Genomic DNA, 21,483 nt, shown 5'->3' on the forward strand with positions numbered 1-21,483 from the left:
AGCTCACCAGAGGGTTTTCTGCGTTCCGAAGCTTACCCACCTCCCCTTACACCCGTAAAGTTTACAAGGAAAACCTTCTTGTGGCAAACAAGAAGAGGGACTTAGGTAGAGACAATTCTGCAGAAAATGCTCTACACTGCTGCAATTTAAGGATCACGCGTTGTAACCCTAAGGAAGTCCTGAACTACAAGCACCAGCCCGCGCAGCACGCGCGCGTGCACTAGCTTCACTGCACGTTACATCACGGACGGGCAAGGAACCTCTGTGAGGCGCATGTAAGAAATAGGTACAATTGCCTTACAGAATCGCCAGCGTTCTATTTGGACGTTACAACTACAACGTAACATCTGAATTTCAGATAATTTATTTAGGGCCACCAAAGGAAGCATTCATACGTATGAAACGTCATTTGGATGTCACTACCAATATTCTACAACTGAGAACGTATTTCTCAGCTCGAACCTCAGTACTTATGAAATTCTGTATCACAAAAGCAAAAACATAAGGTATCACAGAAAGGTATAAAGGTAGTTCAACCAATGACTTAATTGACACCAATTTTCTACAACACTCTGGAACTCCCAAATTTCCACTTGAAAACTTATTTTTCCCTTTAGTTAACAGAACAGGGTAAAAGAGGGCAGTCTGCCCCACCTCCCACCTCAGGGAAAACCCAGCAGGGGTGCCGTTTTGTGAGCCTAAGAGCACCTACCACTTGCCTCTTTCTGAAGACCATACACACTGCCTCAACCCAACAGCCCCGCTCCAGGTTTCCTGGGGTTGCATTACCTGGGAGATGATTCTGCAAAAGCTCTGCACTCGGAAAGTAAAATCCGTTTTCTCCTCAGCAGCCCCTGACCCTCTGGCTGAGGTTTCCCGACTGTTCCCCTCAAGACCCCTCTCCGTTTCTGTCTGTCTGTACGTCGACATCCACCACCCTGCCTCATTACACGTCTCCTGCCCGGTCCAGACACCCAACCACATGCCCCGAGGACTCAGCTGGCCCTTCTGCCTCACGTAAAAAATTACTGGGATACTGGGGAAATACTGTACTTTTCTGGGTACATTTGAAATTTCACACACACACGTGTGTGTACATATATGTATATATAGTCACTCAATAAACGGGAACTTTCTGAATTTTAGCCTATCGCTGAGCAAAAAAAGCAATAAATACAGCTTTCATCTGACCTCCCTTGTGCCAATATGGTTTCCGTGAACCTGAGGCCTAAGATGGTCCGTGGGACACCACTTCTAGGGCAGCCCCCTGCCCCATCTGTTAAAGTGGGCACCCCTCCTATACTACCTAATTAAATGACTCCTTCAAATAACATTCTACACTTCGATGTAATCTATGATTAATTACCTAATTGGGCTCTTTGAATAACAGCTGCGTTCATTCCACAAATAGTCACTGAATGCCTGTACCACCCTAAGCTCTCTGGGTACGTGAACGAACAAAACAGACACCTCCCCCCGTCCCCACCCCCAAAGGAGCTCATATCCTAGAGTAGTTTTCTTTGCGGATGTCAGATAATATTTCTGACCGGGGTACTGAAAATCCCTCTTCATCTTTTTCTGCAAACGCTGCGTGATTATTTCCTTGTAACAAGGCCAGAGTTTGGGGAGAAGGTTCTAAAAGCATAGTTACTTTTTTCTTCTGCTCTCTATTTGACTGACTATTAAACTTCAAAATCCCAGTTTTTAGTGTGAATGGACACACTACATTTTTCACAAGCATTATTTTTTGGGAATGCAATACTGTCCTTGTAATTTAGATAATAAAAATTGTACTTTTAATAAGATAGTCAATCACTACTACCTTTGACAAAAGAAATCTCTAGCAGTAATACCAGTAAGACAGTATTTTTAGTAACTGATGTAATAAACAAAATACCAAATACATATTTGGATATTTTAAAACAATAAATCAAGCCCTCCTCCCCATTTCTGGTATGAAAGATTATTATTAATAAAGAAAAAAATCTCATTTATTTGGACAAATTAAAGTGATAAGAAAACTTTAATCTTTTTAAAGTCACAAAATAGAAAGTACAAGAAAACCATGAAAATGCTGTTCTGCTTCCTCCGGATAAACCAAGAACTCGCAAACGCGCTTTTCGCTGCATACCCGTCAGGGCCTCCGTTAGTCACAGCTTTCCCTCCAGGAAGATGCCCCGGCTGCACGTCCACGATAAACTGTAGCTTCACTACATTATTACTTCCTGTCTTCAACCTCTTCCTTTAGACCAGTAATCACACGGCTGCGGGTCACTACCGGGCTCTGGGATCTCAGGACCGCCCTGTATTTTAGACAACTAACACGCAGGCTTGATGCAGCAGACTCCACGTGAGCTGCAAGCAGCACGGAAACAACCCCAAAGCCTCATGTGTTTAAACAGATGACTTACGACGCGTTACATGCAATACGAAATTTAATAAACCTAAGTTCTAAGTATTCAAGTAACCGATCCTGTAATAGATATTTGATAGCATCATTTAAAATTTTTTTTATTGAAGTCACATCTTTAAACAAGCATTAGTTTCCATTATAAATTTCAGAAAAATTCTGGCAAAATGAGGAAAACTCTCCTTATGACTCAGCCGCTGGCCCCCTCTATCCAACCTGCCTCACAAAATTCCCCTTCCGGAAGCGCACGCCTCCAACAAAGCTCTCCTGACCCAACAGGTCACCAGCTATCTGTCAGTGGGCACAAGCCTCCTGCATATGGCGCCCAAGTTCAAGTTCGAGCACACCACGCCCACCTGATTGCCCTGCACATCCCCCCTCCCACCCCCGGCTGCCAGGTCCTTGCTTTTATTTATGCTGTTCTCACCACACAAAACGACTTTCGGATGCAACGGCTCTGCCAAAATCCTTTTGTCACTGGACCCGTAGGCCCACCTGCCGGCCCGCTCACCCTGCCAAGGCCAGGCAGGATGCGACCTCTCGCTGGCTCATGTTCCCATGGGATTTCCTGTGTTCCCTCAGAGGGTTACAGGCGGCTCCTCCCCTAGCTCCCTGCCAGGGCCGCTTCCCAAAATCCCTGCAGTCAGGCTACAACAACGGGGTCAACTCCTTATTTTAAAAACCCTCTCTGGGGAAATCCAGAATCTTACTGAATGAATACGTTGGCAGGCTAAGAAGCAGCTGATATGTGCGTTATCTGGGGGCTGGCAACACAGCACTGCGGAGCTACTGGTGTAAAAAGTTAGAAACCTCAAGCATTTCTGAGACACTCGGACCCACCGCTGTCAGGCAGCAGGTGACGAGGAAGGCATGGCGTTGAAGAACTGCTGGACTTACTGCCTCGCATGACGGGAAGTTACCTAAATTCTAAGTCACAGCCGCTCCTTTTAGTTCCAAGTAAGTTCAATTTATGCTTCCTTGTCACAAGGAAGAAACGAGAGGTCATGATTATTAGAGACCTCAATTCAGAAGACCACGAGCATCTAAAAGCTCTACTGAAGGTTCGTCATAAAAACTGACTTTAGTTAAAAGTCATCAACAAAGCACCATGATAAAAGATGATCTTTTAAAAAGACTCTCGGGGGGTAGGGAGATACATAAGTAATATTCGAAGACAGGGGTCCCCAACGGCCGGGCTGCACGGCAGGAGGTGAGCTGCGGGCGAGCGAGGGAAGCTTCATAATCCGCTCCGGATCCCCCCATTGCTCTGATCCACCCCCACCGCTCACATCACCGCCTGGGCCACCCCCCCAGTCCGTGGAAAAACTGTCTGCCACGAAACCGGTCCCTGGTGCCAAAAAGGTTGGGGACCGCTGCTCTAAGAGGTATCCAAACTTTGGTTGGCATTTGAATCTTCCAAATGTGGTCTCAACCTCGCACTATGTACCTAGTGAATATTCCTTACTTAACAGAGCACTCTGCCTACATGTCTGTCAGCGTGTCCCTTTCTGCAGACTGCCTGTCTCTATGGGGAGGCCCTTCTCTCTTTCCAGGCTGGATCTCTCCCATCTCTCCTTATTTGAATCTTATCAGTACTTCGTGGGTAGCTCATGACTATAAACTGGCCATAAAAATCTGTAAATGCAACTGCTGTACAGATAAATTACAGTTCCACTGGTAACTACTTTAGAAAAACAAAATCAAAGATGAATATACCACCTGGAGATGAAAGAACTCTAAGGAATTTCTTACACTCTCTCTCTCTCCCTCTCTCTCTCTCTATAAAATCGCCATGGATAGTTACTTTCCACCCCAAAGACCGCAATCTTTGAGCAACGCTGAGGTGATCCAAGGCCTCAATCTGGCCAGAGCAGCCCTGGCTGGAACGGCCCCCGTGACTGGGGAGACGGGGAGCTGGTGAGCTGTGTGGGTCCCTACCCACTACCATCTGTATTGGGAACAGGTCAGCTCTTGGAAAAGACATAATCGTTCCTTAACATTACAGAGCTCTCTGCCTCCCACCCCATTTCATATGAATAAAAACAAAAACGTTATAGACTACGGTAAGAAAGTGAATAAAGCACAATTTATTAATTCCAGAAATATTAAACCACTTATGTCTCATTTCTACACAATAATGCACACACTAGCCCAGTAAGACCGAACTTTAAAAAAACTTACTCGACCAATTCTATTAAGTTCCTCTTTTATTTACATACGCCCAAAATTAAAATTCATTTTATGGTAATTCTACTTTTCTAATTAAGAAATGAAAACGGAGTCCACAAGTTATACCTTTTTGCTGCTACGTATCAAGGCATCACATCTGTCATTAGAAGAACATAAAGATGAGCTGCCTAAGCACTAACCAAAAGCCAACGGGAGGAATGTACGCAGAGAGCTTTCCAGACGCTCGCTGGTGAAGGCACGTTAGGTGTGTCTGGCGCGGCAGCCACGAGGTCCAGGGGCTGCTGAGCGCCGGGATGCGGCTCGTCCAAACCAAAATGTGTAGCTCAGTGCAAAGCGCACCCAACTTCAAAGACTGAGTATGCAAAAGAAGAACCTAAAATGTCTCACTAACGACTGATACGACTACACGTTGAAATCATAACTACATAAAAGAAGACACACTATTAAAGTTAATTCCAGTTTCTTTTATTTTTTTAAATGTAGCTAATAGAAGATTCTGAATTACCTACACGGCCCACGTATTCTATTTCTATTGGACATCACTGCTCTAAAACTATAAGCTTTTCATGGCATATCTATGTTATTAGTAACCAAAGATACTAGCAATAATCTATAATTATGCAGATAACTGTGTAAAAACAAGGTCTAACTGCAACACAATATATACGCTAACACTATACACCCTGATTTCCAACGATGAGAAGAGAACCACAGTATAATAAGTAAATATATAAAGAGTAAAGTATTTTAAGAATTACTTGCCTAAAGTTGTCTAAACCGGCATTTGAAAAGATATTATTGTATTTTTGGTCCCTGTTATTTGTAAAATTAAAATGAACAGAATAAGCATAACCATTTGGAACTATCCATTCCTCACCTGACAAATCAAATTCCTTTTTAAAAACTGCCTTCTGGAAAGCAGTGATGTGTTCCAAAGGCATCGGGAATTACGGATTTCACTAGACACAACTTTGGAATTAAATATTAAAAGTCCATTTAAAAAAATCAAAACCACACTTTCCCTTCCAGAGTCACTGATGAGGGTAACACGCAGTACAGCACTCGAGCTGCTGTTTGGCATTTGTGGCCTTTAACGTAATTTCGGGAGGTTAGAGAATGGGGACCACACACACTAGCCAGGGGCACGAAAGAAGGCAGAGGGCTAGATCCTCAGTCCTGAAAAAAGCAGTTAAGGTGAAATAACAAAGGTCACTCCTGTGTGGTCTCAGTATTTAACCTTAAAGTGCATCCTGGAGCTGTTTCCTTTCCCTTAAAAGGGAGAGAAGGAGGCTTGAGGAGAAGGAGTCTGAGAGGAGGAGGAGAGAAGGAAAGGGCAGAGGTTGAAGGGGGTGAAGCAACACCACACCTGGAATTTACCTGCAGAATAGGTACACGAGAGAACGGCGGTCAGCTGACAAAAATGATGCCCAAACAGAACGACAGACAGCAGAAGCCGCACTGCGCTTTCCCCAGAACTAAAGAAACACGCACCTGTCAGTCAGCTGCCTGACGTATCCGATGAGAACCGGCTACAAGTTTAGAAAAGGCTGCTCCCAAATATCTTGTTTGCTCTAAATCTTCTAAGGCAGCTTGGGAAAGACTGAAGCACAGGTGCTCTCACCTCCCGCTCAGAGAGACTCAATCAGAAGGAACCCCGCTTCAAACATTCCAGCTGCAATGTCTGAGTGAGTGTGGGAGTGTGATATGAGTTACAGCATAAAAACATCATTAAAACACAATCCCCCGCCCCGCCGGAAAAAAAAAAAAAAAAAAAAAAAAAGGCAGCAGCAGGAGGAAGACAGACTGGCCAGCCACAGCAGCATGGGTTCAGCCTATTGTTCCCGGCGTGGAAACAGCCTGCACCCTGGCGAAAGGCTTTCAAACAATCAGTGGGCTGGGCTGACCTGAGAGCCAGGAGTATTTAAAACTCATCAGGCAGATTCAGTACAACGCTCTGCCCACCCGCCCCTTCCTCAGTGTTCGGAGCTGCTTTAGTTCTAGTCAGACAAGAGTTCTGATTCATAAACTACTAAAATTCAGACTAGAGTTTTTAAAACATTGTCAGGCTCTCTCTTTTTGGTAGGCATTACCTTAGTTCTGAAACAATCAGTTTTCAAACTCATACCCGAGACACTCTCCACCCTAGCAGCCTGGACGGCACTTGCGTGGTAAGCGCCCTTTCTGCCAGAGACGCACGCTCCAGGGTCAGCTCTGCCCATCTTCTACCGTTTGCATAAAGCATAAACAAACAACACTGTGTCATCTATCTTTTCACTCTCCGTAAAGGAAAGGAAGCAAACCACACTGATTCTGAACTGGGCCCTACAGATGGGCTGCAGGAGGCCTTGGAGCCCGGAAGCGTGGGCGCACGACGCAGGGTGCGAGGAGCGTTCTCCAGGGCGCGAGGAGGGTTCTCCAGGGCGAAGGGGCAGCTTCCCCAGGAGCCTCAGAGCGTCTGTGGCTCAAGAGTGAGACAAGGAAGGTGACCCGTCGGTTCCTGCACGGCTCAGGCAGGTGCCCCGGGGCTGTCTGGGCCTCACCAGACTGGGCTGCTCCACAGCCAATCCCTCCACCCGGGGACCCTACAAATACCGTCGTTCTCTACGTGTACCAACCGCCACGTGAAAAGAGGGCTCTGCTTTACAGGGTTAACGTGACTCTTCCGATTACATTATTTTAATACTGTAATTGAATGCAGTTATTTCAGTGGACCCAAGAAGTTTGCACGTAGGCCACTACTGTAAATGTATAGGTAAAACACTGTTCTTTTATGTAATTTACTATTAGGACAGAAATATAAAACATTGTTTCCAAATTCATAAGCCAACAACCACGCAGGGCACTCGGTCGTTTCACACAACTTAACGGAAAGTTATTCCTGGCATGTCCACGGGAGAAACTGCAGTCACCTGGTACTTTGGAATTGATCTTAAAAGGGAACTGAGAATTTCCCAACTCATTTCTTTGACTAGGTCTTTCCCACCTGGTCCCAGTAAGGTCACTAAGGAACACAAGGGTGAAGGTCTCAAATTCCTTAAACTGTAGTTCAAACTCACTTTTTAAGTGGTGAAAAGGCAGTATTATCAATAAACACTGCTTTTATCCTCTCCTTTTTAAGGCACAGGAATTTTATTTTGTGTTTTAAGCTAAGATTTAAAAACTTAAAAACCGTATATAGTCAAAGCACAAACTAAGATTCAATTAACCATCCATTTTTAAATAAAATAGTAAAATATCCTAAGTACCTTTCAAATTGTCACTTCTATGTTCACTTTTAGAAAAACCAGGTTTTGGAGAAAGCCTGCAGGAAAAAGCACCTAAAACGGCCCAAAAGAAGTTGCACTGTGGAGATTCCTGCATGTCCTGGGCAAATTCTACAGCAGCAGCTACCACTGTTTCAAGCAACTTTCACTATGCTATAACCGGCAGGAGTAGATTAATGGTTTTTCTTGTATAAAAAGTACACAGAAGCCTTAGAGCTTCACGAACCTCGGGAATCCATAGTGCTCAGCTACAGAGCAGTAAACATCTGGGTGTGTAATCACGAGCTCCCTTACACGGCTGCTGCACGGGCGAGTGAACCCCGGACAGGTTGAAGCACGTTACCGTGGAGGGAAAGCAGCCTCTGAAGAGGACACCGCGTCCACCACGGCCCCGAAGAGGCTCACCGCAGACTCTGCTCTCCCGACAACAGAGAGCCACATTTTGGTCTCTCGGGCGCACCAGCTTCTCCAGCTGAAACACCACTGTCTACCTCCCCCGGTGGCAACAGCGGCACACAGCTGGCCTCTCAAGGCTCGCCACCACGAAGCTGAGCTGGACGCACAGCCCGGACGGCACTGAGCAACTCCAGCCAGACCGATGCAACACTCGGGCTCTTACGCAACCGGGCAGGCTCAGAGGTTCATTTGCGTGGTACTTTATTAAACTTTAAAAAGAGCTAGAAAAATAAGGAGGAGGGAACGGTTGCTATTTAAAAAATCCAAATTAAACAGGCAGCACCGTGCCGGCCCTCAGCTGAGTGAGAAGTAGCGCCCCAAACTTCCCCAAAGCAGGGTTTCACAGAGTGGACAGCGCACGACGGTTCCAAGTCATCTGGATCCCATAAAACAGCCGCAGCCTGGAAGGGGCGTCGGCGGGCTGACATCAGAACCCTGCCCAGGCTCACGGCCGCGAGGCCACATGCTAATTAGGAAGAAGTAAAGAAGAACGGGGCCGAACACGAAGGCCGCAGGAGCTCACGGAAAAGACCAGAACACAGACGCAAGCCAGGGCGACGGGGGTAAAATTCACCACGGCGGCCGCGGGCTCTTCTGTGCTTAACGAGGACAAAATGACAGGTGGCGGCACTGTGTGATCCTCAGGGACCAGCTGGAAACGCCCCACAGGCTCCTCTCCCCGAGACTCGAGGTGCGGGCACACTGAGCGTGCGTGTGGCGGGAAGCGCTCTGAGCCCGGGCGCCCACCACGGAGGACGCAGAGCTCTGCGAGCACCCCGGCTGCCCGCGCTCGCTGCACGGCCTTGGACTCTCCCGAGGCCACCCGCGCTGTCACGAGGGCCGACGCAGCCCGAGCCGGGCATCAAGCATCAGCAACGTGGGCCCATTACAGGACTTGTCCACTCCTGCTCAACATTCCTTTGTGAGCACCAGAGAGACTACAGCTCTGCTGGAGAAAAAGCCATGGAGTCCACAGGTGAACTGTTGGAGTCGTGTCTCATTGTAAGAACAGACATTGACACACTTTTACATGCCTGAAAACGGCACGCCATCTGGTTACTAGAGCTTTTGCTCTTACCCCCTTAGAACACCCTACGCCTCTGACCCTCCCTCCGAGTTCCACACTCGGGCATCCGGCGATGCATGCGATAACGTGCTCGCTTGCCCAGCTCAACAGGCATCCACCCAGCTCTCAAATCTAACACGCTCAAAACTGAGCTCTCGATTCTCTCCCTGCCAAAACGTGCTCCTTTTCAGGAGCTCCACCTTCAGTAAACACGCCCACACGCCCAGCTGCTGAAGACAGACCCGGGATACACTGATATTTCTCTCTTCCACTCACTACACACACCCCGTTCAACAGCCAAGGTGAAAGCTGCCATTCAACGAATACGCATCAGCGCCCAAGACGCACCGGAAGCTGGCAGCCCTGCAGCGGCGGACGCGCCGGGGCCCGGCTGCCTGCGGGGGTGTCTGTCCCAGCGACGCCACACTGGCCCACGAGTAAACGTGCTGCCGCGGCTGCCCGGCCTCCGTCTCCGCCGCCACCTCCTTCCCCCGCTGAGCGGACACTCCTCCCACTTGCAAAACCAGGCGTAGCTCCCTCACTAGCCCCTGGCTGCACTTCTGAGCCCCCCGGACCACGCTCTCCAAGGCACGAGGAATAAACTCTCAGGACTGCACTCTGACGCCACCACGTCTTACGTGAGCCCTTCAGTGGCTACTCTCTCTAAAGCCTGAACTGCAGCAAGCCCGCGGGCTTCTTGGAATCAGCGTCCTGGGGACCCGGCCACACGCCTCACTGACCACTGCCCTGCCCGCTTTCCCGCTGTGACCACACGCCCGCGGAGCGGAGCGTCTGCCCGCCTGGGCCCCACGGGGGCCTGCAGACCCTGCTGCCCGGCGTCCGGCCTCGCCTGCTCTCGGGCTGCCTCCAAGGGCTCCCCTTGCCTCCGCGCGCTGGCCCCGGGGCCGCAAAGCCTGTGCCCGCCCCCCGCCAGGTTTCACGGCTCACCCTCCGAGGTCCAGCGCACGAGGCGTCTCCTCGGCGGCCTTCGCTGACCCCGACTCCACGCTGGCAGGGAGAGGGCTTCCCGCGGCTGCTCTTCACTGACCCCGGCCACGCACCTGGCGCGGCGGAGCCCTGGGGCTGGCGCCCTTCGCTCCTGCCTCTCGCCGGCAACCGCAGGCACGGGGACAAGGCTGGACGGCGACTCTCAGCCTGGCTCCTTGTCCTAGCTGCCCACGGACACCTGGCAGCCGGGCGAGGCCAGAGGCCGGCCAGAGGGGGTTTGGGGGGCGCTCACGCGGTGCCTCACTGTTCGCTACACTCAGGACTCGGGCCAGAGGGAAGGGCCCAGAGACACTTAAGTAGATCCTACTTAAACCTACAGAAGACAGGTAGCTTTGTACTGAAAGAGATAAGGAGAATTTCAAATCTCAAGTAAGGCAAGTATCTGAAATAAGATTTTTATATACATATATACATGTAAAAATCAGAAAATGCGGGCGTTACATTTTTCCTGTATACTGGAGTATGGTGGGGTAATTTTTATCCTAATAACTCCCCCCCCCCCCCCGAAAATGGGCATTTGACTCGCTGAGCAAAGAGGAGAACAGTCTGCGGCCTGTACCTTCCCGCTCACATCCCCCAGCGTTCTGAGCTGTGGGCCCACCTGATCACGACAGGCGGGAAACATGGCCCACGAGCGGGACCGCATCGGAAGGGGTGAGCGTGAGTCCTGGCCTGCGAGGCTCTGGCCTGGCTCCTTGGCCTCGTTGGGTGAGCCCAGGCGATGCGGTGCCCCAGACCACACCTGCCTTCCACGTGCTAATGCAAAGGCTCACTGCTGGGCTGCTTCAGTCCCGGCGCTGTGCTGCCTCCTGCACACCAAGGCCCTACAATCTCGGTTGCACCATGTCCCTTCTTCCTTCCGAACCCTTTCGTTTCTCTGAGAAACAGAACACCCCACCTGTCAACGCAGAGTCTTCACAATGAGCGAAGGCCCTCTTTCCCCTCCGCTCTCCCCAGACAGGGCCGTGCTGTGCGGTGCTCCCTTGCTGCAGTGCCCGTGTGGCGCGTGCACGCGGCTCGCGGCCTCTAGGACCCCTGCTGCCAGGAGCTGCAGCCAGAGGGGGGCCAGGGACCCGGGGGCCCACTGCACACGGACACGGGAGCAGGGTGTCGGGTCCCTCCCGCCCTGGCTCCCCGGGAGCACCACCTGCCCAGCTTGGGGAGCTTGCACCCTGGCCCGTCCGCGGAGTAGTCACCCCGGGAACGCAGCGAGCCCGGGGCTCCGTTCCCACGCCTTCGCCCCCTCCCAGACGCAGAACCGGACGTGCAGCTCGGCCCCGACAGCTGCTGGCCCAAGGCCTCAAGAATGAAGGCTGGCAGCCCGGCCACCACCTGTGCCGTCCTACCTTTGCTGCGACGATGCTGAGGCCCATCCCGTTCTGCTTCTTGAGGGTCACCGTGATTACTTCAGGTTCTTTCCTCAGAGGCTGAGCCTAAGAGATGGAAACAGAACTTTACCACAGGCCTGAAACGCAAGGACCGCCACTCGGTCACTCGTTTTCTCTCCGGTAGTGGGGAGAGGAAACCAACGGAGAGTGGAAAAGGAAACAGTAAAAATCAGCGAACACAGATACTCCTCCTGGAGTGACCTGGAAAAGTAAATACCAATAGTCTTGACTCCAGAGCCTTAAAGATGAATCATCACAGATGCTATTTAAATGTTACCTAAAGAACTTAATTTATAAAATAAAACTAACCTTGCATTACTATCACATGAGAAAAGCCTGATCATAAAATTAAAGTTTTACTTTATTGTCTTTCAGCGCCAATTACTAGGTGTTTTTTAAAAAAGAAATTTACACTTACTTCACACTGTCTATGGGGAGGACTGCAAAAACAGTGACGACAAAGATGATCTCACATCTCTGTCTCTTAAGAAAATTCAACAGCAAAAATACAGCAGCCACAGGCTTCAGACAGTGGGACCCAAAGTTCTGCATGATTCTGTGAAGCCCGTGGCTGGGGAATAAGTTACCGACCAATGAGACAGGCCGGTTTTTGAACAGATCCACCAACACACGAGCAAGTAAAATTAGCCACTGAAGTCCCATGTCCTGTACATGTCCTACCGCACGTGCAAGAGCCTACAAAAGTGAAGAGGGAACCCCCAGGGCCCACGCTGGCAGAACCTAACCAGACACGGAAGCATGCAGGCACGCGGCCAAGAGGTGGCGACTGCACACACGGCTTGTCAATTCAGAACCCAAGTCTGGATGATAATATTTTAAGGGAAATAAATAAGATTAGGTGACAAAGCTTTTTAAAATATCAACACCTGAAATCTCAGGGATCCATGAACAAACTAGAAAGTTGAAAAGAATCAGTGATTCCATCTAAGGCACTTGTTTTTCTAGGACGTCTGGGAATTAGAAATTGCTGCTGCTGTTACTTGCTATGAGCTAAACAACAGCTAGTAAAGAGTATTAGCGGCACATTCACTGTATCGGTACTTAAATGTGATCTACTTGGTGTAACAGCAATCACCAACTAATTCAATTTTGGAGATGCTCAAATCTAAAGTTTGCTACTAAGCAAAAATAATTACTTTGAATTTAATATACAAAACACATCACACTGTTCACCTTACATTAAGTGTTGTCACCTTACATACTCTTGTTTTCTTAGAAATTAGGTAAGTACTAGGCACAATGCTTTGAGTAAGGAATAAGTCAGGACACCACAAGGAAGTTTCTAAAGCTTCAGAAGACTTGTGGCTGTTTTGCATAGACGAGAATCCCTGAATCTTGGCCTGGGCATACTGGTATCAGGGCCAGGGGACTGACTGCCACGTCCGTCGCACGTAGCACACGGACCCCGCCCACAGTCACCTGCCCAACGTGTGGTCACTCTGCTTGGCTCCCCTGAACCCTTACGTGGCTTAAGAGGCAATTACATTTAAGGTAACGTTTAAGGTAAATGGAATGGAACAAAAAAGTTCTAAAAGGAAAAATTTCATTTGTTTGTGTTTTTCCTGGAATGACTTGCTAGTGTACGTAGCATATGACAACTGGTCTGGCATCACTTTCTAAGACAAGGAAAAGCACCCTTTCTTGTTTGAAACTCTCTGTGGGAAGCAAGGCAGAATTCTCCCTAAAATCTATGAGGCTAGTGAATGCTGGGATGACCGCTCTTTCAGAAAGATACAAAATATTAGTAAATGATTTGGCACACATTTAAGACAAGGCAGAACTGACTAGAAAAAAGAAAATACTTTTACCAAAGAAAACTTTTCTAATAAAACCCATTGAGACTACCATAGTAATATATTTTTTAAATAGGTATTATGGTTGATGTAACTGTGGGTATTAAGTATGCTTTATTTTTAAAAGTACCATTTGTTTATAGACAAAACTATACAGACATGGCCTGAAAATAAAGAAAATATTTTCAAATCGTAAGGCACCCGCTTCTTTTCCTTGTCCGTCTGTCATTGTCACGATACTTGCCAGTTCCGTGTTCTCCCGCGTAAGATGACTCTCATAATCTGCACCTTCAAAATATATCGTCCAAGTGCCTGGCGAACGTGGGTGAGGAATTAACCTGCAAAATCCTGGGAGAAAACAGGCAAACTGTTAAGAATGAAAAGCACACGTCGGACCCATGATCTTCAACAAGGGAAGCAACCGAAAGCAGCAACTGCATGACGCCTAATGACATTTATTTTCCTGAATTCCTTTTACTCTCTCTGAAAACGGCATCATCAGACGTTTAAAACTGCGTATTTGCTTTGGTCCAATGGAATTTCAGCACCAAGCAGAGAAGTGAAATCGGTCTCCCCTCTTCTTTATTCCAAAGACTTTTTCCCTTACATCGATGAAAAACTACAGAAGTGCACGGAAATTGCTTCCTTGCAGACTGGCCTGCTCTGCTCAACTAAGAGCTCCTCAGTCACGCTGAGAATCTCTAACACAGGAAAGGAAAGAGGGGCCAGAGAACGGCACCAGCACAGACGTCTGCGCACAGGCTCACGCACTGGGGCAAACGACTGATTCCACTCGTATAGCAATTCTGGGGTAGGACTGGCCTCCTTCTCATCACTCTTTGCCCACATTTTCTGACAAGTCACACTCACTTAAATTTCTTCCAAACGAAAATTTAGAATCATTTTATACTGTTTTAAAGAGTATCTCTGATATGTTCATCAGGGACAAATGACATCTTTACAAAACTAAGCCTACATCATTCCTCATTTGTCAGACCTTACAGAGTTTCTCAGAGATTTCGTGACAAAGTCAGATCACACAGGCCCTGCACAATTCTTTTCTCCAAAGTGGTCTTATTAGCAGCAGCTCACAATTACGAAGAGCACACTGCTTGCCAGACACGGCCTGGTCCCCACGACCTGGGTGCTGGGGGGTGGGGGTGGGGGGGCTGTTATCTTTGGACAGTTATGAGGCTGTTTGTGGTAGAGGGAAAAGAAGACATCACAAATATACTCAATTAAAATATGGGCACAAATTATTTTTACTTAGTTTTAGTCCTTTTTTTTCCAAAAAAAATCACAGCTTCATTGAAATATTACTACAATTTACTTCTCTTTCCCATGCTTTAGGGAATCATAATTCTCCCGGTTTTGAAACGTCAACAGTTGTAATTTTCTAATTTTTTAAACATCAGGTTTGCACGTCTGGACCATATGCACACAGACGGTTTACTTTCTCAGCATCAGGAACGCACCTCAGGTCAGGTATGAGTCCGTGCTGGCTTTATAGCTTCTCTCATAGAATCGTATCACACGAAAAAGCCAAAGGAACATAAATTGAGAGCACACAGCAGTTCTTTCTTTGGCTTACAGAAAAATTGAGCATGAAGAATTAAAACCGCTGACGTCTTAGAAGAAAACACCCAGTTCTCTGTAAGTCTTATTTAAAAGTGGCTTTGTACTTGGCTACATTATCATCTAAGATGTATGAAAACAGCGTGGGGCCGCCTAGACCGTGACGAAATACCACGTACGCCCCACAACGAATCATTCGGGAAAGCCTAAGGAAAAATCACGGAAAAAATGGCATCGTGCAGTCAGGATGGCGCTGCCCCCGGGCTGGCCAAGACCTTCTCCGCAGCACCTACTGTGGAGCCGGCAGCTGGGTACCCAGCACGCCTCGCACGTCCCACGGGGGCTGCTGAGTCAGCCTCCGCAGGCTTATTCACAAGGCCCTGAAGAGCAGCGCTGCCGGCACGTGGCCCCGAAGACCCTCTGCCCGGCACTGAGCAGGCGGAGAGCAGGGACGACCGCCTGCCTGTCCTGCTGGACGCACAGATGGCTCACACGCTGTCACCAAGTATCACCGAAGACGGGGAGAACCACGGAGGGGGAAGGTGGCAGCAGTGTGAGGGAGAGGCTGAGTCCGCAGACAAAGGGATGCTGGCTGCAATTTCAGAAAAACAGGGCCACTGCCGGGAGTCAGACGGCGGGGAGAGGAGTGGGCGCGGGGAGCGACCCCATGGACGCACAGCACACGGTCCAGTACTGGGAACACGGCTCGTGTGCTTGCAGGTAGGGGGCCAGGACTGGCAGGAGATGGTGCCACGCCCAACGGCAGGTGACGGGGACGTTCAGAGCAGGAGAGCAGGAACCAGCCCGGCGGTGAAGGTGCAGGGCTGTTGCGTGAGTGTCAGGGAGCCCACGGGAGCAGGGAGGACACCCCAAAGCAGCCCCACGGCCCCAGAGCGGCTGCCCTGGCCACCACTTCCCTACCAGGCCCCCGCTCAGGCCACTGCGGCTCAGGGACTCCCGCTGCCCGACTGAAGCTCTCTCAGACGTGCCTGCAGCCCGCACCCCTCCCTTCCGCCCCACTTGTCCCAGAGTCAGGGCTGAACTGAGGGCTCTGCCAGCCCACCGCTGCCCCCGCCCCTTCATCCTGCACACACACCGATGCTTTAAGAACCACATCCCACCCTGCCTGTGCTTCTCCCAGGACAGCGCCAAGAGCTCAGTCAGCGCTCCGGGGAGGGTTACAGACACGTCTGCCAGCTGCTGTACAAACACATTTCATTACAAGCAGCAGCCTTTATAAAATGAATTTTTTAAAACGATCAAAACCTTTGAAGATGTAAAGACCTATTGTGGTGACTGAAACATTCACTGAAGTTAAAAGTCACACTCACTAAGTTTATATATCTACGGACCTTAATTTAAGCAAAAAAAAAAAATAGTAGAAAAGTTAACTCCTAAATTTTGCTTCTCTTCTGCTACTCATCTGAGCTCCACATTACACAAAAGCAGCAGACGAGAAGTGAAATCCGGTCTAATTTAAAAGCTCGTGGCTCAGGTGTAACTGTGGCACGGGCAGACCCCGTTTTATCGCACTTTGCAAAGACTGTTTCCCCTCGGATGGGAAGGTCTGTGGCAGCACCAGGCAAGGCTGTCGACGCCACTTTCCCCACAGCATTTGCTCCCTCCAGGTCTGCGTGTCACATTCTGGGAATTCTTGCACTCTTTCAAGCTTTTCCATTATTATCGTGTGTGTCACGGTGGCCTGTGATCGATCTGTGACGACTAAGACTTGCTGAGGCTTGGGCGGTGACCAGCATTTCTCAGCGATAAAGTACTTTTTTATCGAAGGCACGTCCATTGCTTTTCAGACGTACTGCTTCTGCACGCCTAACAGACGGATTACAGCACGGTGTGAACATAACCTCCGCACACGTGCTGGGAACCAGAGCTTCACGCGCCTTGCTTCCCTGCGGCGTCCTATTCATCGCCGTGGCCTGGAACCAGACCCACGGCGCCTCCGAGGTCGGCCTGTGTCTTCCTCGGAACACATCAACAAGAGGGTGGACAGAGGGCACAGAGTAAAAGCGGGAAGTGAGCTGCGCTGTGCCGGTGCATCGGCACACACGCGTGTGCGAGCTCGGCATCGTGACGTGCATGGGCTCGCCCCGTGCCACAGTGCCAGGGGCTCCACGCTCAGCCACCTGCTCGGTCCTCAAGACAGTCCCGTGGGGTGGCACCGTCGACACGCCCACTGCACGGGGGAGGTCAAAGGCGACAGTGGGGTCAGAGCTCCGGCCGTCTGGTTCTAACGCTGGTGCTGTTCTTGCCTGCTCTGCTCTGGGGGCACCAACACTTACGGTTCGCGCTTACAGGGCAGATGGAGCTCCCAGGCTCACACAGAACCCAGGAGGGAGGGGGAGCCAAGGTCCCTCCTGCTGTAACCTGACACCAGGCAAGCTCGTGGCGGCCGGGGCAACACCCAGGACCCCAGTGGGTCTGCACGCCTCTGACCCCACGTCCCCACGGGACGCTCCCTTCCAAGCCGCTGGACCCCCAGCTTTTCCAGCACACAGGGCGCACACAACGCGGGTGGGTTGACACACACCGACACACGAGCGCAAGGCTCGCCTGCATGCGGGCCAGCTCGGATGCCAGGTGTGGGCACCGCCACCCACCTCTCTGGCACAAAGGGTCCAGAAACTCCTGTAAGCCGTTTGGGATGTTTCTGACAACGTCGCAGGAGTAGCCGTCCTCGGGCAGAAGGAACGGCAGCTGCAGGTCGGGGTCCTCCTCCAGCTGCACCTCCCGCCCGTCACTGCGTGCCAGCTCGTCGGCTGTGTTCTCCGCCACAGCCACCACATGCTCCATCAGGTCCTGGTTGGAAAACAGACACAGAGCTAAGGACACGCTCGGTGACGGGCGCAGCTGACCTGCAGCTGTCAGAAAAACGTCTAAGCACGCGTAGCGTGGCTACATACACACGCACGGGGAGAGTGAAGTCTATCAACAATTCAAATCAGTCTGTCAAGCAATAAAACACTAGTACAGCACATACTCTTAATATATCAGCTTCCATATTAATTATTTCCAAAGACCTGTAGTTTTAAACAGAAAGAAATTCTTCAACCACAAGAAAACGGTCTTTTTCCCTTCTCAAAAATAGTTTTTTCCTTGCACAATTTTTTAACATCCATTTGCTAATAACCTTATTTTTATACTTAACAACATCGGAAAAATCTCACACAATGTTAAATGTAAAAAAAAATCAGGACAAAAATATCTATTCCCGGCTTACGCAGAGGTTATTGCCTTATTATGGGTTTATGGGTGATCCTTGTTTAAAAACTTTCCGTTTGTGAGATAACGTACACACAGGACAGTTCACAAATCCTAATTGTACAGCAGAGCACATGAACACTCCGCCCCCACCACCAGCCCGCTTGGGGGACCGAACCACACCCACTGTGAAGCTGCCCTCACTGCCCTGTCCTCCGTCCCCAAAGTCTTGGTCACCCAGGCTTCTAACCCGCGTCCTCCTGTGTCCCCAAGTCCGTGCAAAGGGAAGCCCAGGGTGTAGAGCTGGTACGTGACTTCCTGCGTTGCTGGGCAGCCACGTTAGGTTCCTCTACCGGACTGCGACACGGTCTATTTGGGGACAGGTAGTAGTTTCCAGGTTTGGGCGATTCTGTACCTGTCTTCTGTAGGCATAAACCCCACACTGGAGATCAAGCCATCCATCCAATTAGGTTACTTCTCTACCGAATTCTCAGGGCACATGCAGCATTCCTCTCTATAGAGAGCCAGCTGCAGCACGTACTGTTTTCTGTGCTTCTCACCCTCTGTCCCTTCTAGGAGGCATCCCAAAATAGCAGACTCTGTTCTGGACAAGAACCTGGGTTTTACCAGGCAGACACCTCTGCACAGGCTAGGGAGCCCCTGCAGCTATTGCTGCGTGAACACAAGGATGGCACTCGGGGTCGCAGGTCAGAGCGCCGCACCCGAGAACTCAGATGTCAGGGCAACTTCCTCACTCCCCGCCCCGGCTTTCCAACCATTTTCCAACAACCTCATTCCCCGAATTAAATCCCTTTCTACTTAACATGCTTATGTAGTTTCCACTTCTTGCACCGACCTCTAACTCATACAGACATCAATAGCAAAAGTGACCTCGTGAGACGACCAAGTGAATCATCTTACTTACTAAAGAAATAAGGGAACTGATTACATAAATTTTCCTTTTTCTCCACATTTCCCTGTGCAGACACGGCCCGCATGGAGTGGCAGTGTGGTGCTGTGACTTACTGTAGGGACAAAAGGCTCATCGGGTGCACAGTGGTAATTCTGAAGTAAGGCTTGAAGCTGCAGCGAATTTAACTTGAAGCAGGTACTGTTTATATTTGGGATGTCATCGGGTGCGTACTTGTCCATCGTGAGCAAAGTGGTTGCCTAATTTAGAATAAGCAACATGAAATATCATGATTTAAAAGTACTTCATAAATATTCCCCTTTACATAACATTTGTAGAACTGCAATAACTTGCTAATTTGATTTTGAAATGCAGGGTGTTTTTAAGAAAATACAGTTCCATTAACATTACCTGTATGTGTTAAACTGAACTCAAAGCATCGTAAAGGTTTTTAGATGAACTGTTTTATTAAAATATATATTTATAATGAGATTCAATAATTTATGTTCAGAGAGCATTTAAAACTTCTTAGAGGGCTTCCCTGGTGGCGCAGTGGTTAAGAATCCGCCTGCTGATGCAGGGGATGCGGGTTCGTGCCCCGGTCCGGGAAGATCCCACATGCCGCAGAGCGGCTGGGCCCGTGAGCCATGGCCACTGAGCCTGCACGTCCGGAGCCTGTGCTCCGCAACGGGAGAGGCCACAACAGTGAGAGGCCCACGTACCGCAAAAACAAAAACAAAAAAAAACTTCTTAGAAACTTCAACATTTATATAACCATTAAGATCACCAATTACTAAGGTCTGAGTAAAATACCATTGTAATGACTTCTTTTTTAAAAGATTTATTTATTATTTATTTGTTTGTTTAATTTATTTCTTTTTCGCTGCGTCGGGCCTTAGTTGCAGCACGTGGGATCTTCACTGAGGCACGCGGGATCTTCCGTTGTGATGGGCAGGCTTCTCTAGTTGTGGTGCGCGGGCTCCAGGGCGCGTGGGCTCTGTAGTTTGTGGCACGCGGGCTCTCTAGCTGAGGAGCACAAGCTCAGCAGTTGCGGCGCGCAGGCTTAGTTGCCCCGCGGCATGTGGGACCCCAGTTCCCGGACCAGGGATCGAACCCACGTCCCCTGCACTGTAAGGTGGATTCTTTCCCACTGGACCACCAGGGAAGTCCCTGTAATGACTTTTTTAATAACTCGCTGATTCAATCAAAGTAAGAGGGCAGAAACCTCTTTCGAAACTAAATCTTTTTAAGAGACTGAGAAAAAAATACAAAATTATACGCTGTAATAATAATAATACTAAAAAAATGTCCTAGGGTATGAGGCTCTAGATACTCATTTCCTTAACTGCAAAACACCAGTTCCTAGTCTTAATACCTAGGAAGTTCCTAGAACTGGTTAAGCCATCAGGACATGGCTCTGCTGTACTCCTTTGTTCCTTTCCTCTTCTCTTGCTCTGTTCCTGGTGACCTGATGATTTTTATCTGTGTATCTGCTATAGGTCTTTGCTCTGCGGTCACCTGGCTTTGTATTCTTAAAGAGGCAGTTACCATCCATTTTCAAACTGGACTTTATCTTTCAGTAAGGAGCCTTATGAAATATACCTTACTATTCTCAATTTAAAAAACCCTTTAAGGTATTTATTCTACTGAGTACCACCTATTACGGGCTGTACTGTGTCCTCCAAAATTCATATGGGGAAGTCCTCACCCTGTTTACCTCAGAACGTCACCTTATTTGGAGACACGATCCTAACAGAAGGAATCAAGTTAAATCAGGTCAGTAGGTCTGGCGTCTTCATAAAAGGCGGACGTTTGGACACAGGTGTGCGTCCAGGAAGACAAAGGCAGAGGCGGGAGGGGTGGTGCGTCCACAAGCCCGGGGACACCAAAGACTGCCAACAGCCAGCAGAGCCTACGGAGGCCTGGAGCAGATTCTCCCTCGCAGGAACCAACGTGCCCTGGCCTTGATCTCAGACTTCTGGCCTCCAGACACAATACATTTCTGCTGTTTAAGCCACCACATTTGTTGCACTTTGTTCAAGCAACCCAGGCAAACTAATAAACCTATGTGTACATGTGAAAAACCCCAGAAGGAGGGTGCTGAGCTCTGCGGAGCCCGCGTTCCCCCCGTGGTAGAACCAGAGACGTGTACGACAGCGCCACTGAGCGTGGCAGCGGGGCAGCGGG

General features: G+C 49.3%; 1 protein-coding gene across 6 annotated transcripts in view; it reads right to left on the bottom strand.

Moving 5' to 3' along the window:
• The window catches only part of AFDN (afadin, adherens junction formation factor), a 139,548-nt gene that overhangs the window by 25,087 nt on the left and 92,978 nt on the right, over positions 1–21,483 (bottom strand). For all 6 annotated transcript variants that reach the window (XM_082855432.1, XM_082855435.1, XM_082855433.1 and 3 more), the window contains 4 exons: positions 19,413–19,556; positions 17,786–17,984; positions 13,840–13,943; positions 11,740–11,826 (listed from right to left, as the gene is read on the bottom strand). In XM_082855432.1, coding sequence (XP_082711558.1) covers positions 11,740–11,826; positions 13,840–13,943; positions 17,786–17,984; positions 19,413–19,556 — 534 coding nt within the window. The remainder of the gene's footprint in view (positions 1–11,739; positions 11,827–13,839; positions 13,944–17,785; positions 17,985–19,412; positions 19,557–21,483) is intronic.

The sequence above is a fragment of the Leucopleurus acutus genome (genome assembly GCF_964270905.1).
Source record: "Leucopleurus acutus genome assembly, chromosome: 15".
Classification (NCBI taxonomy): Eukaryota; Metazoa; Chordata; class Mammalia; order Artiodactyla; family Delphinidae; genus Leucopleurus; species Leucopleurus acutus.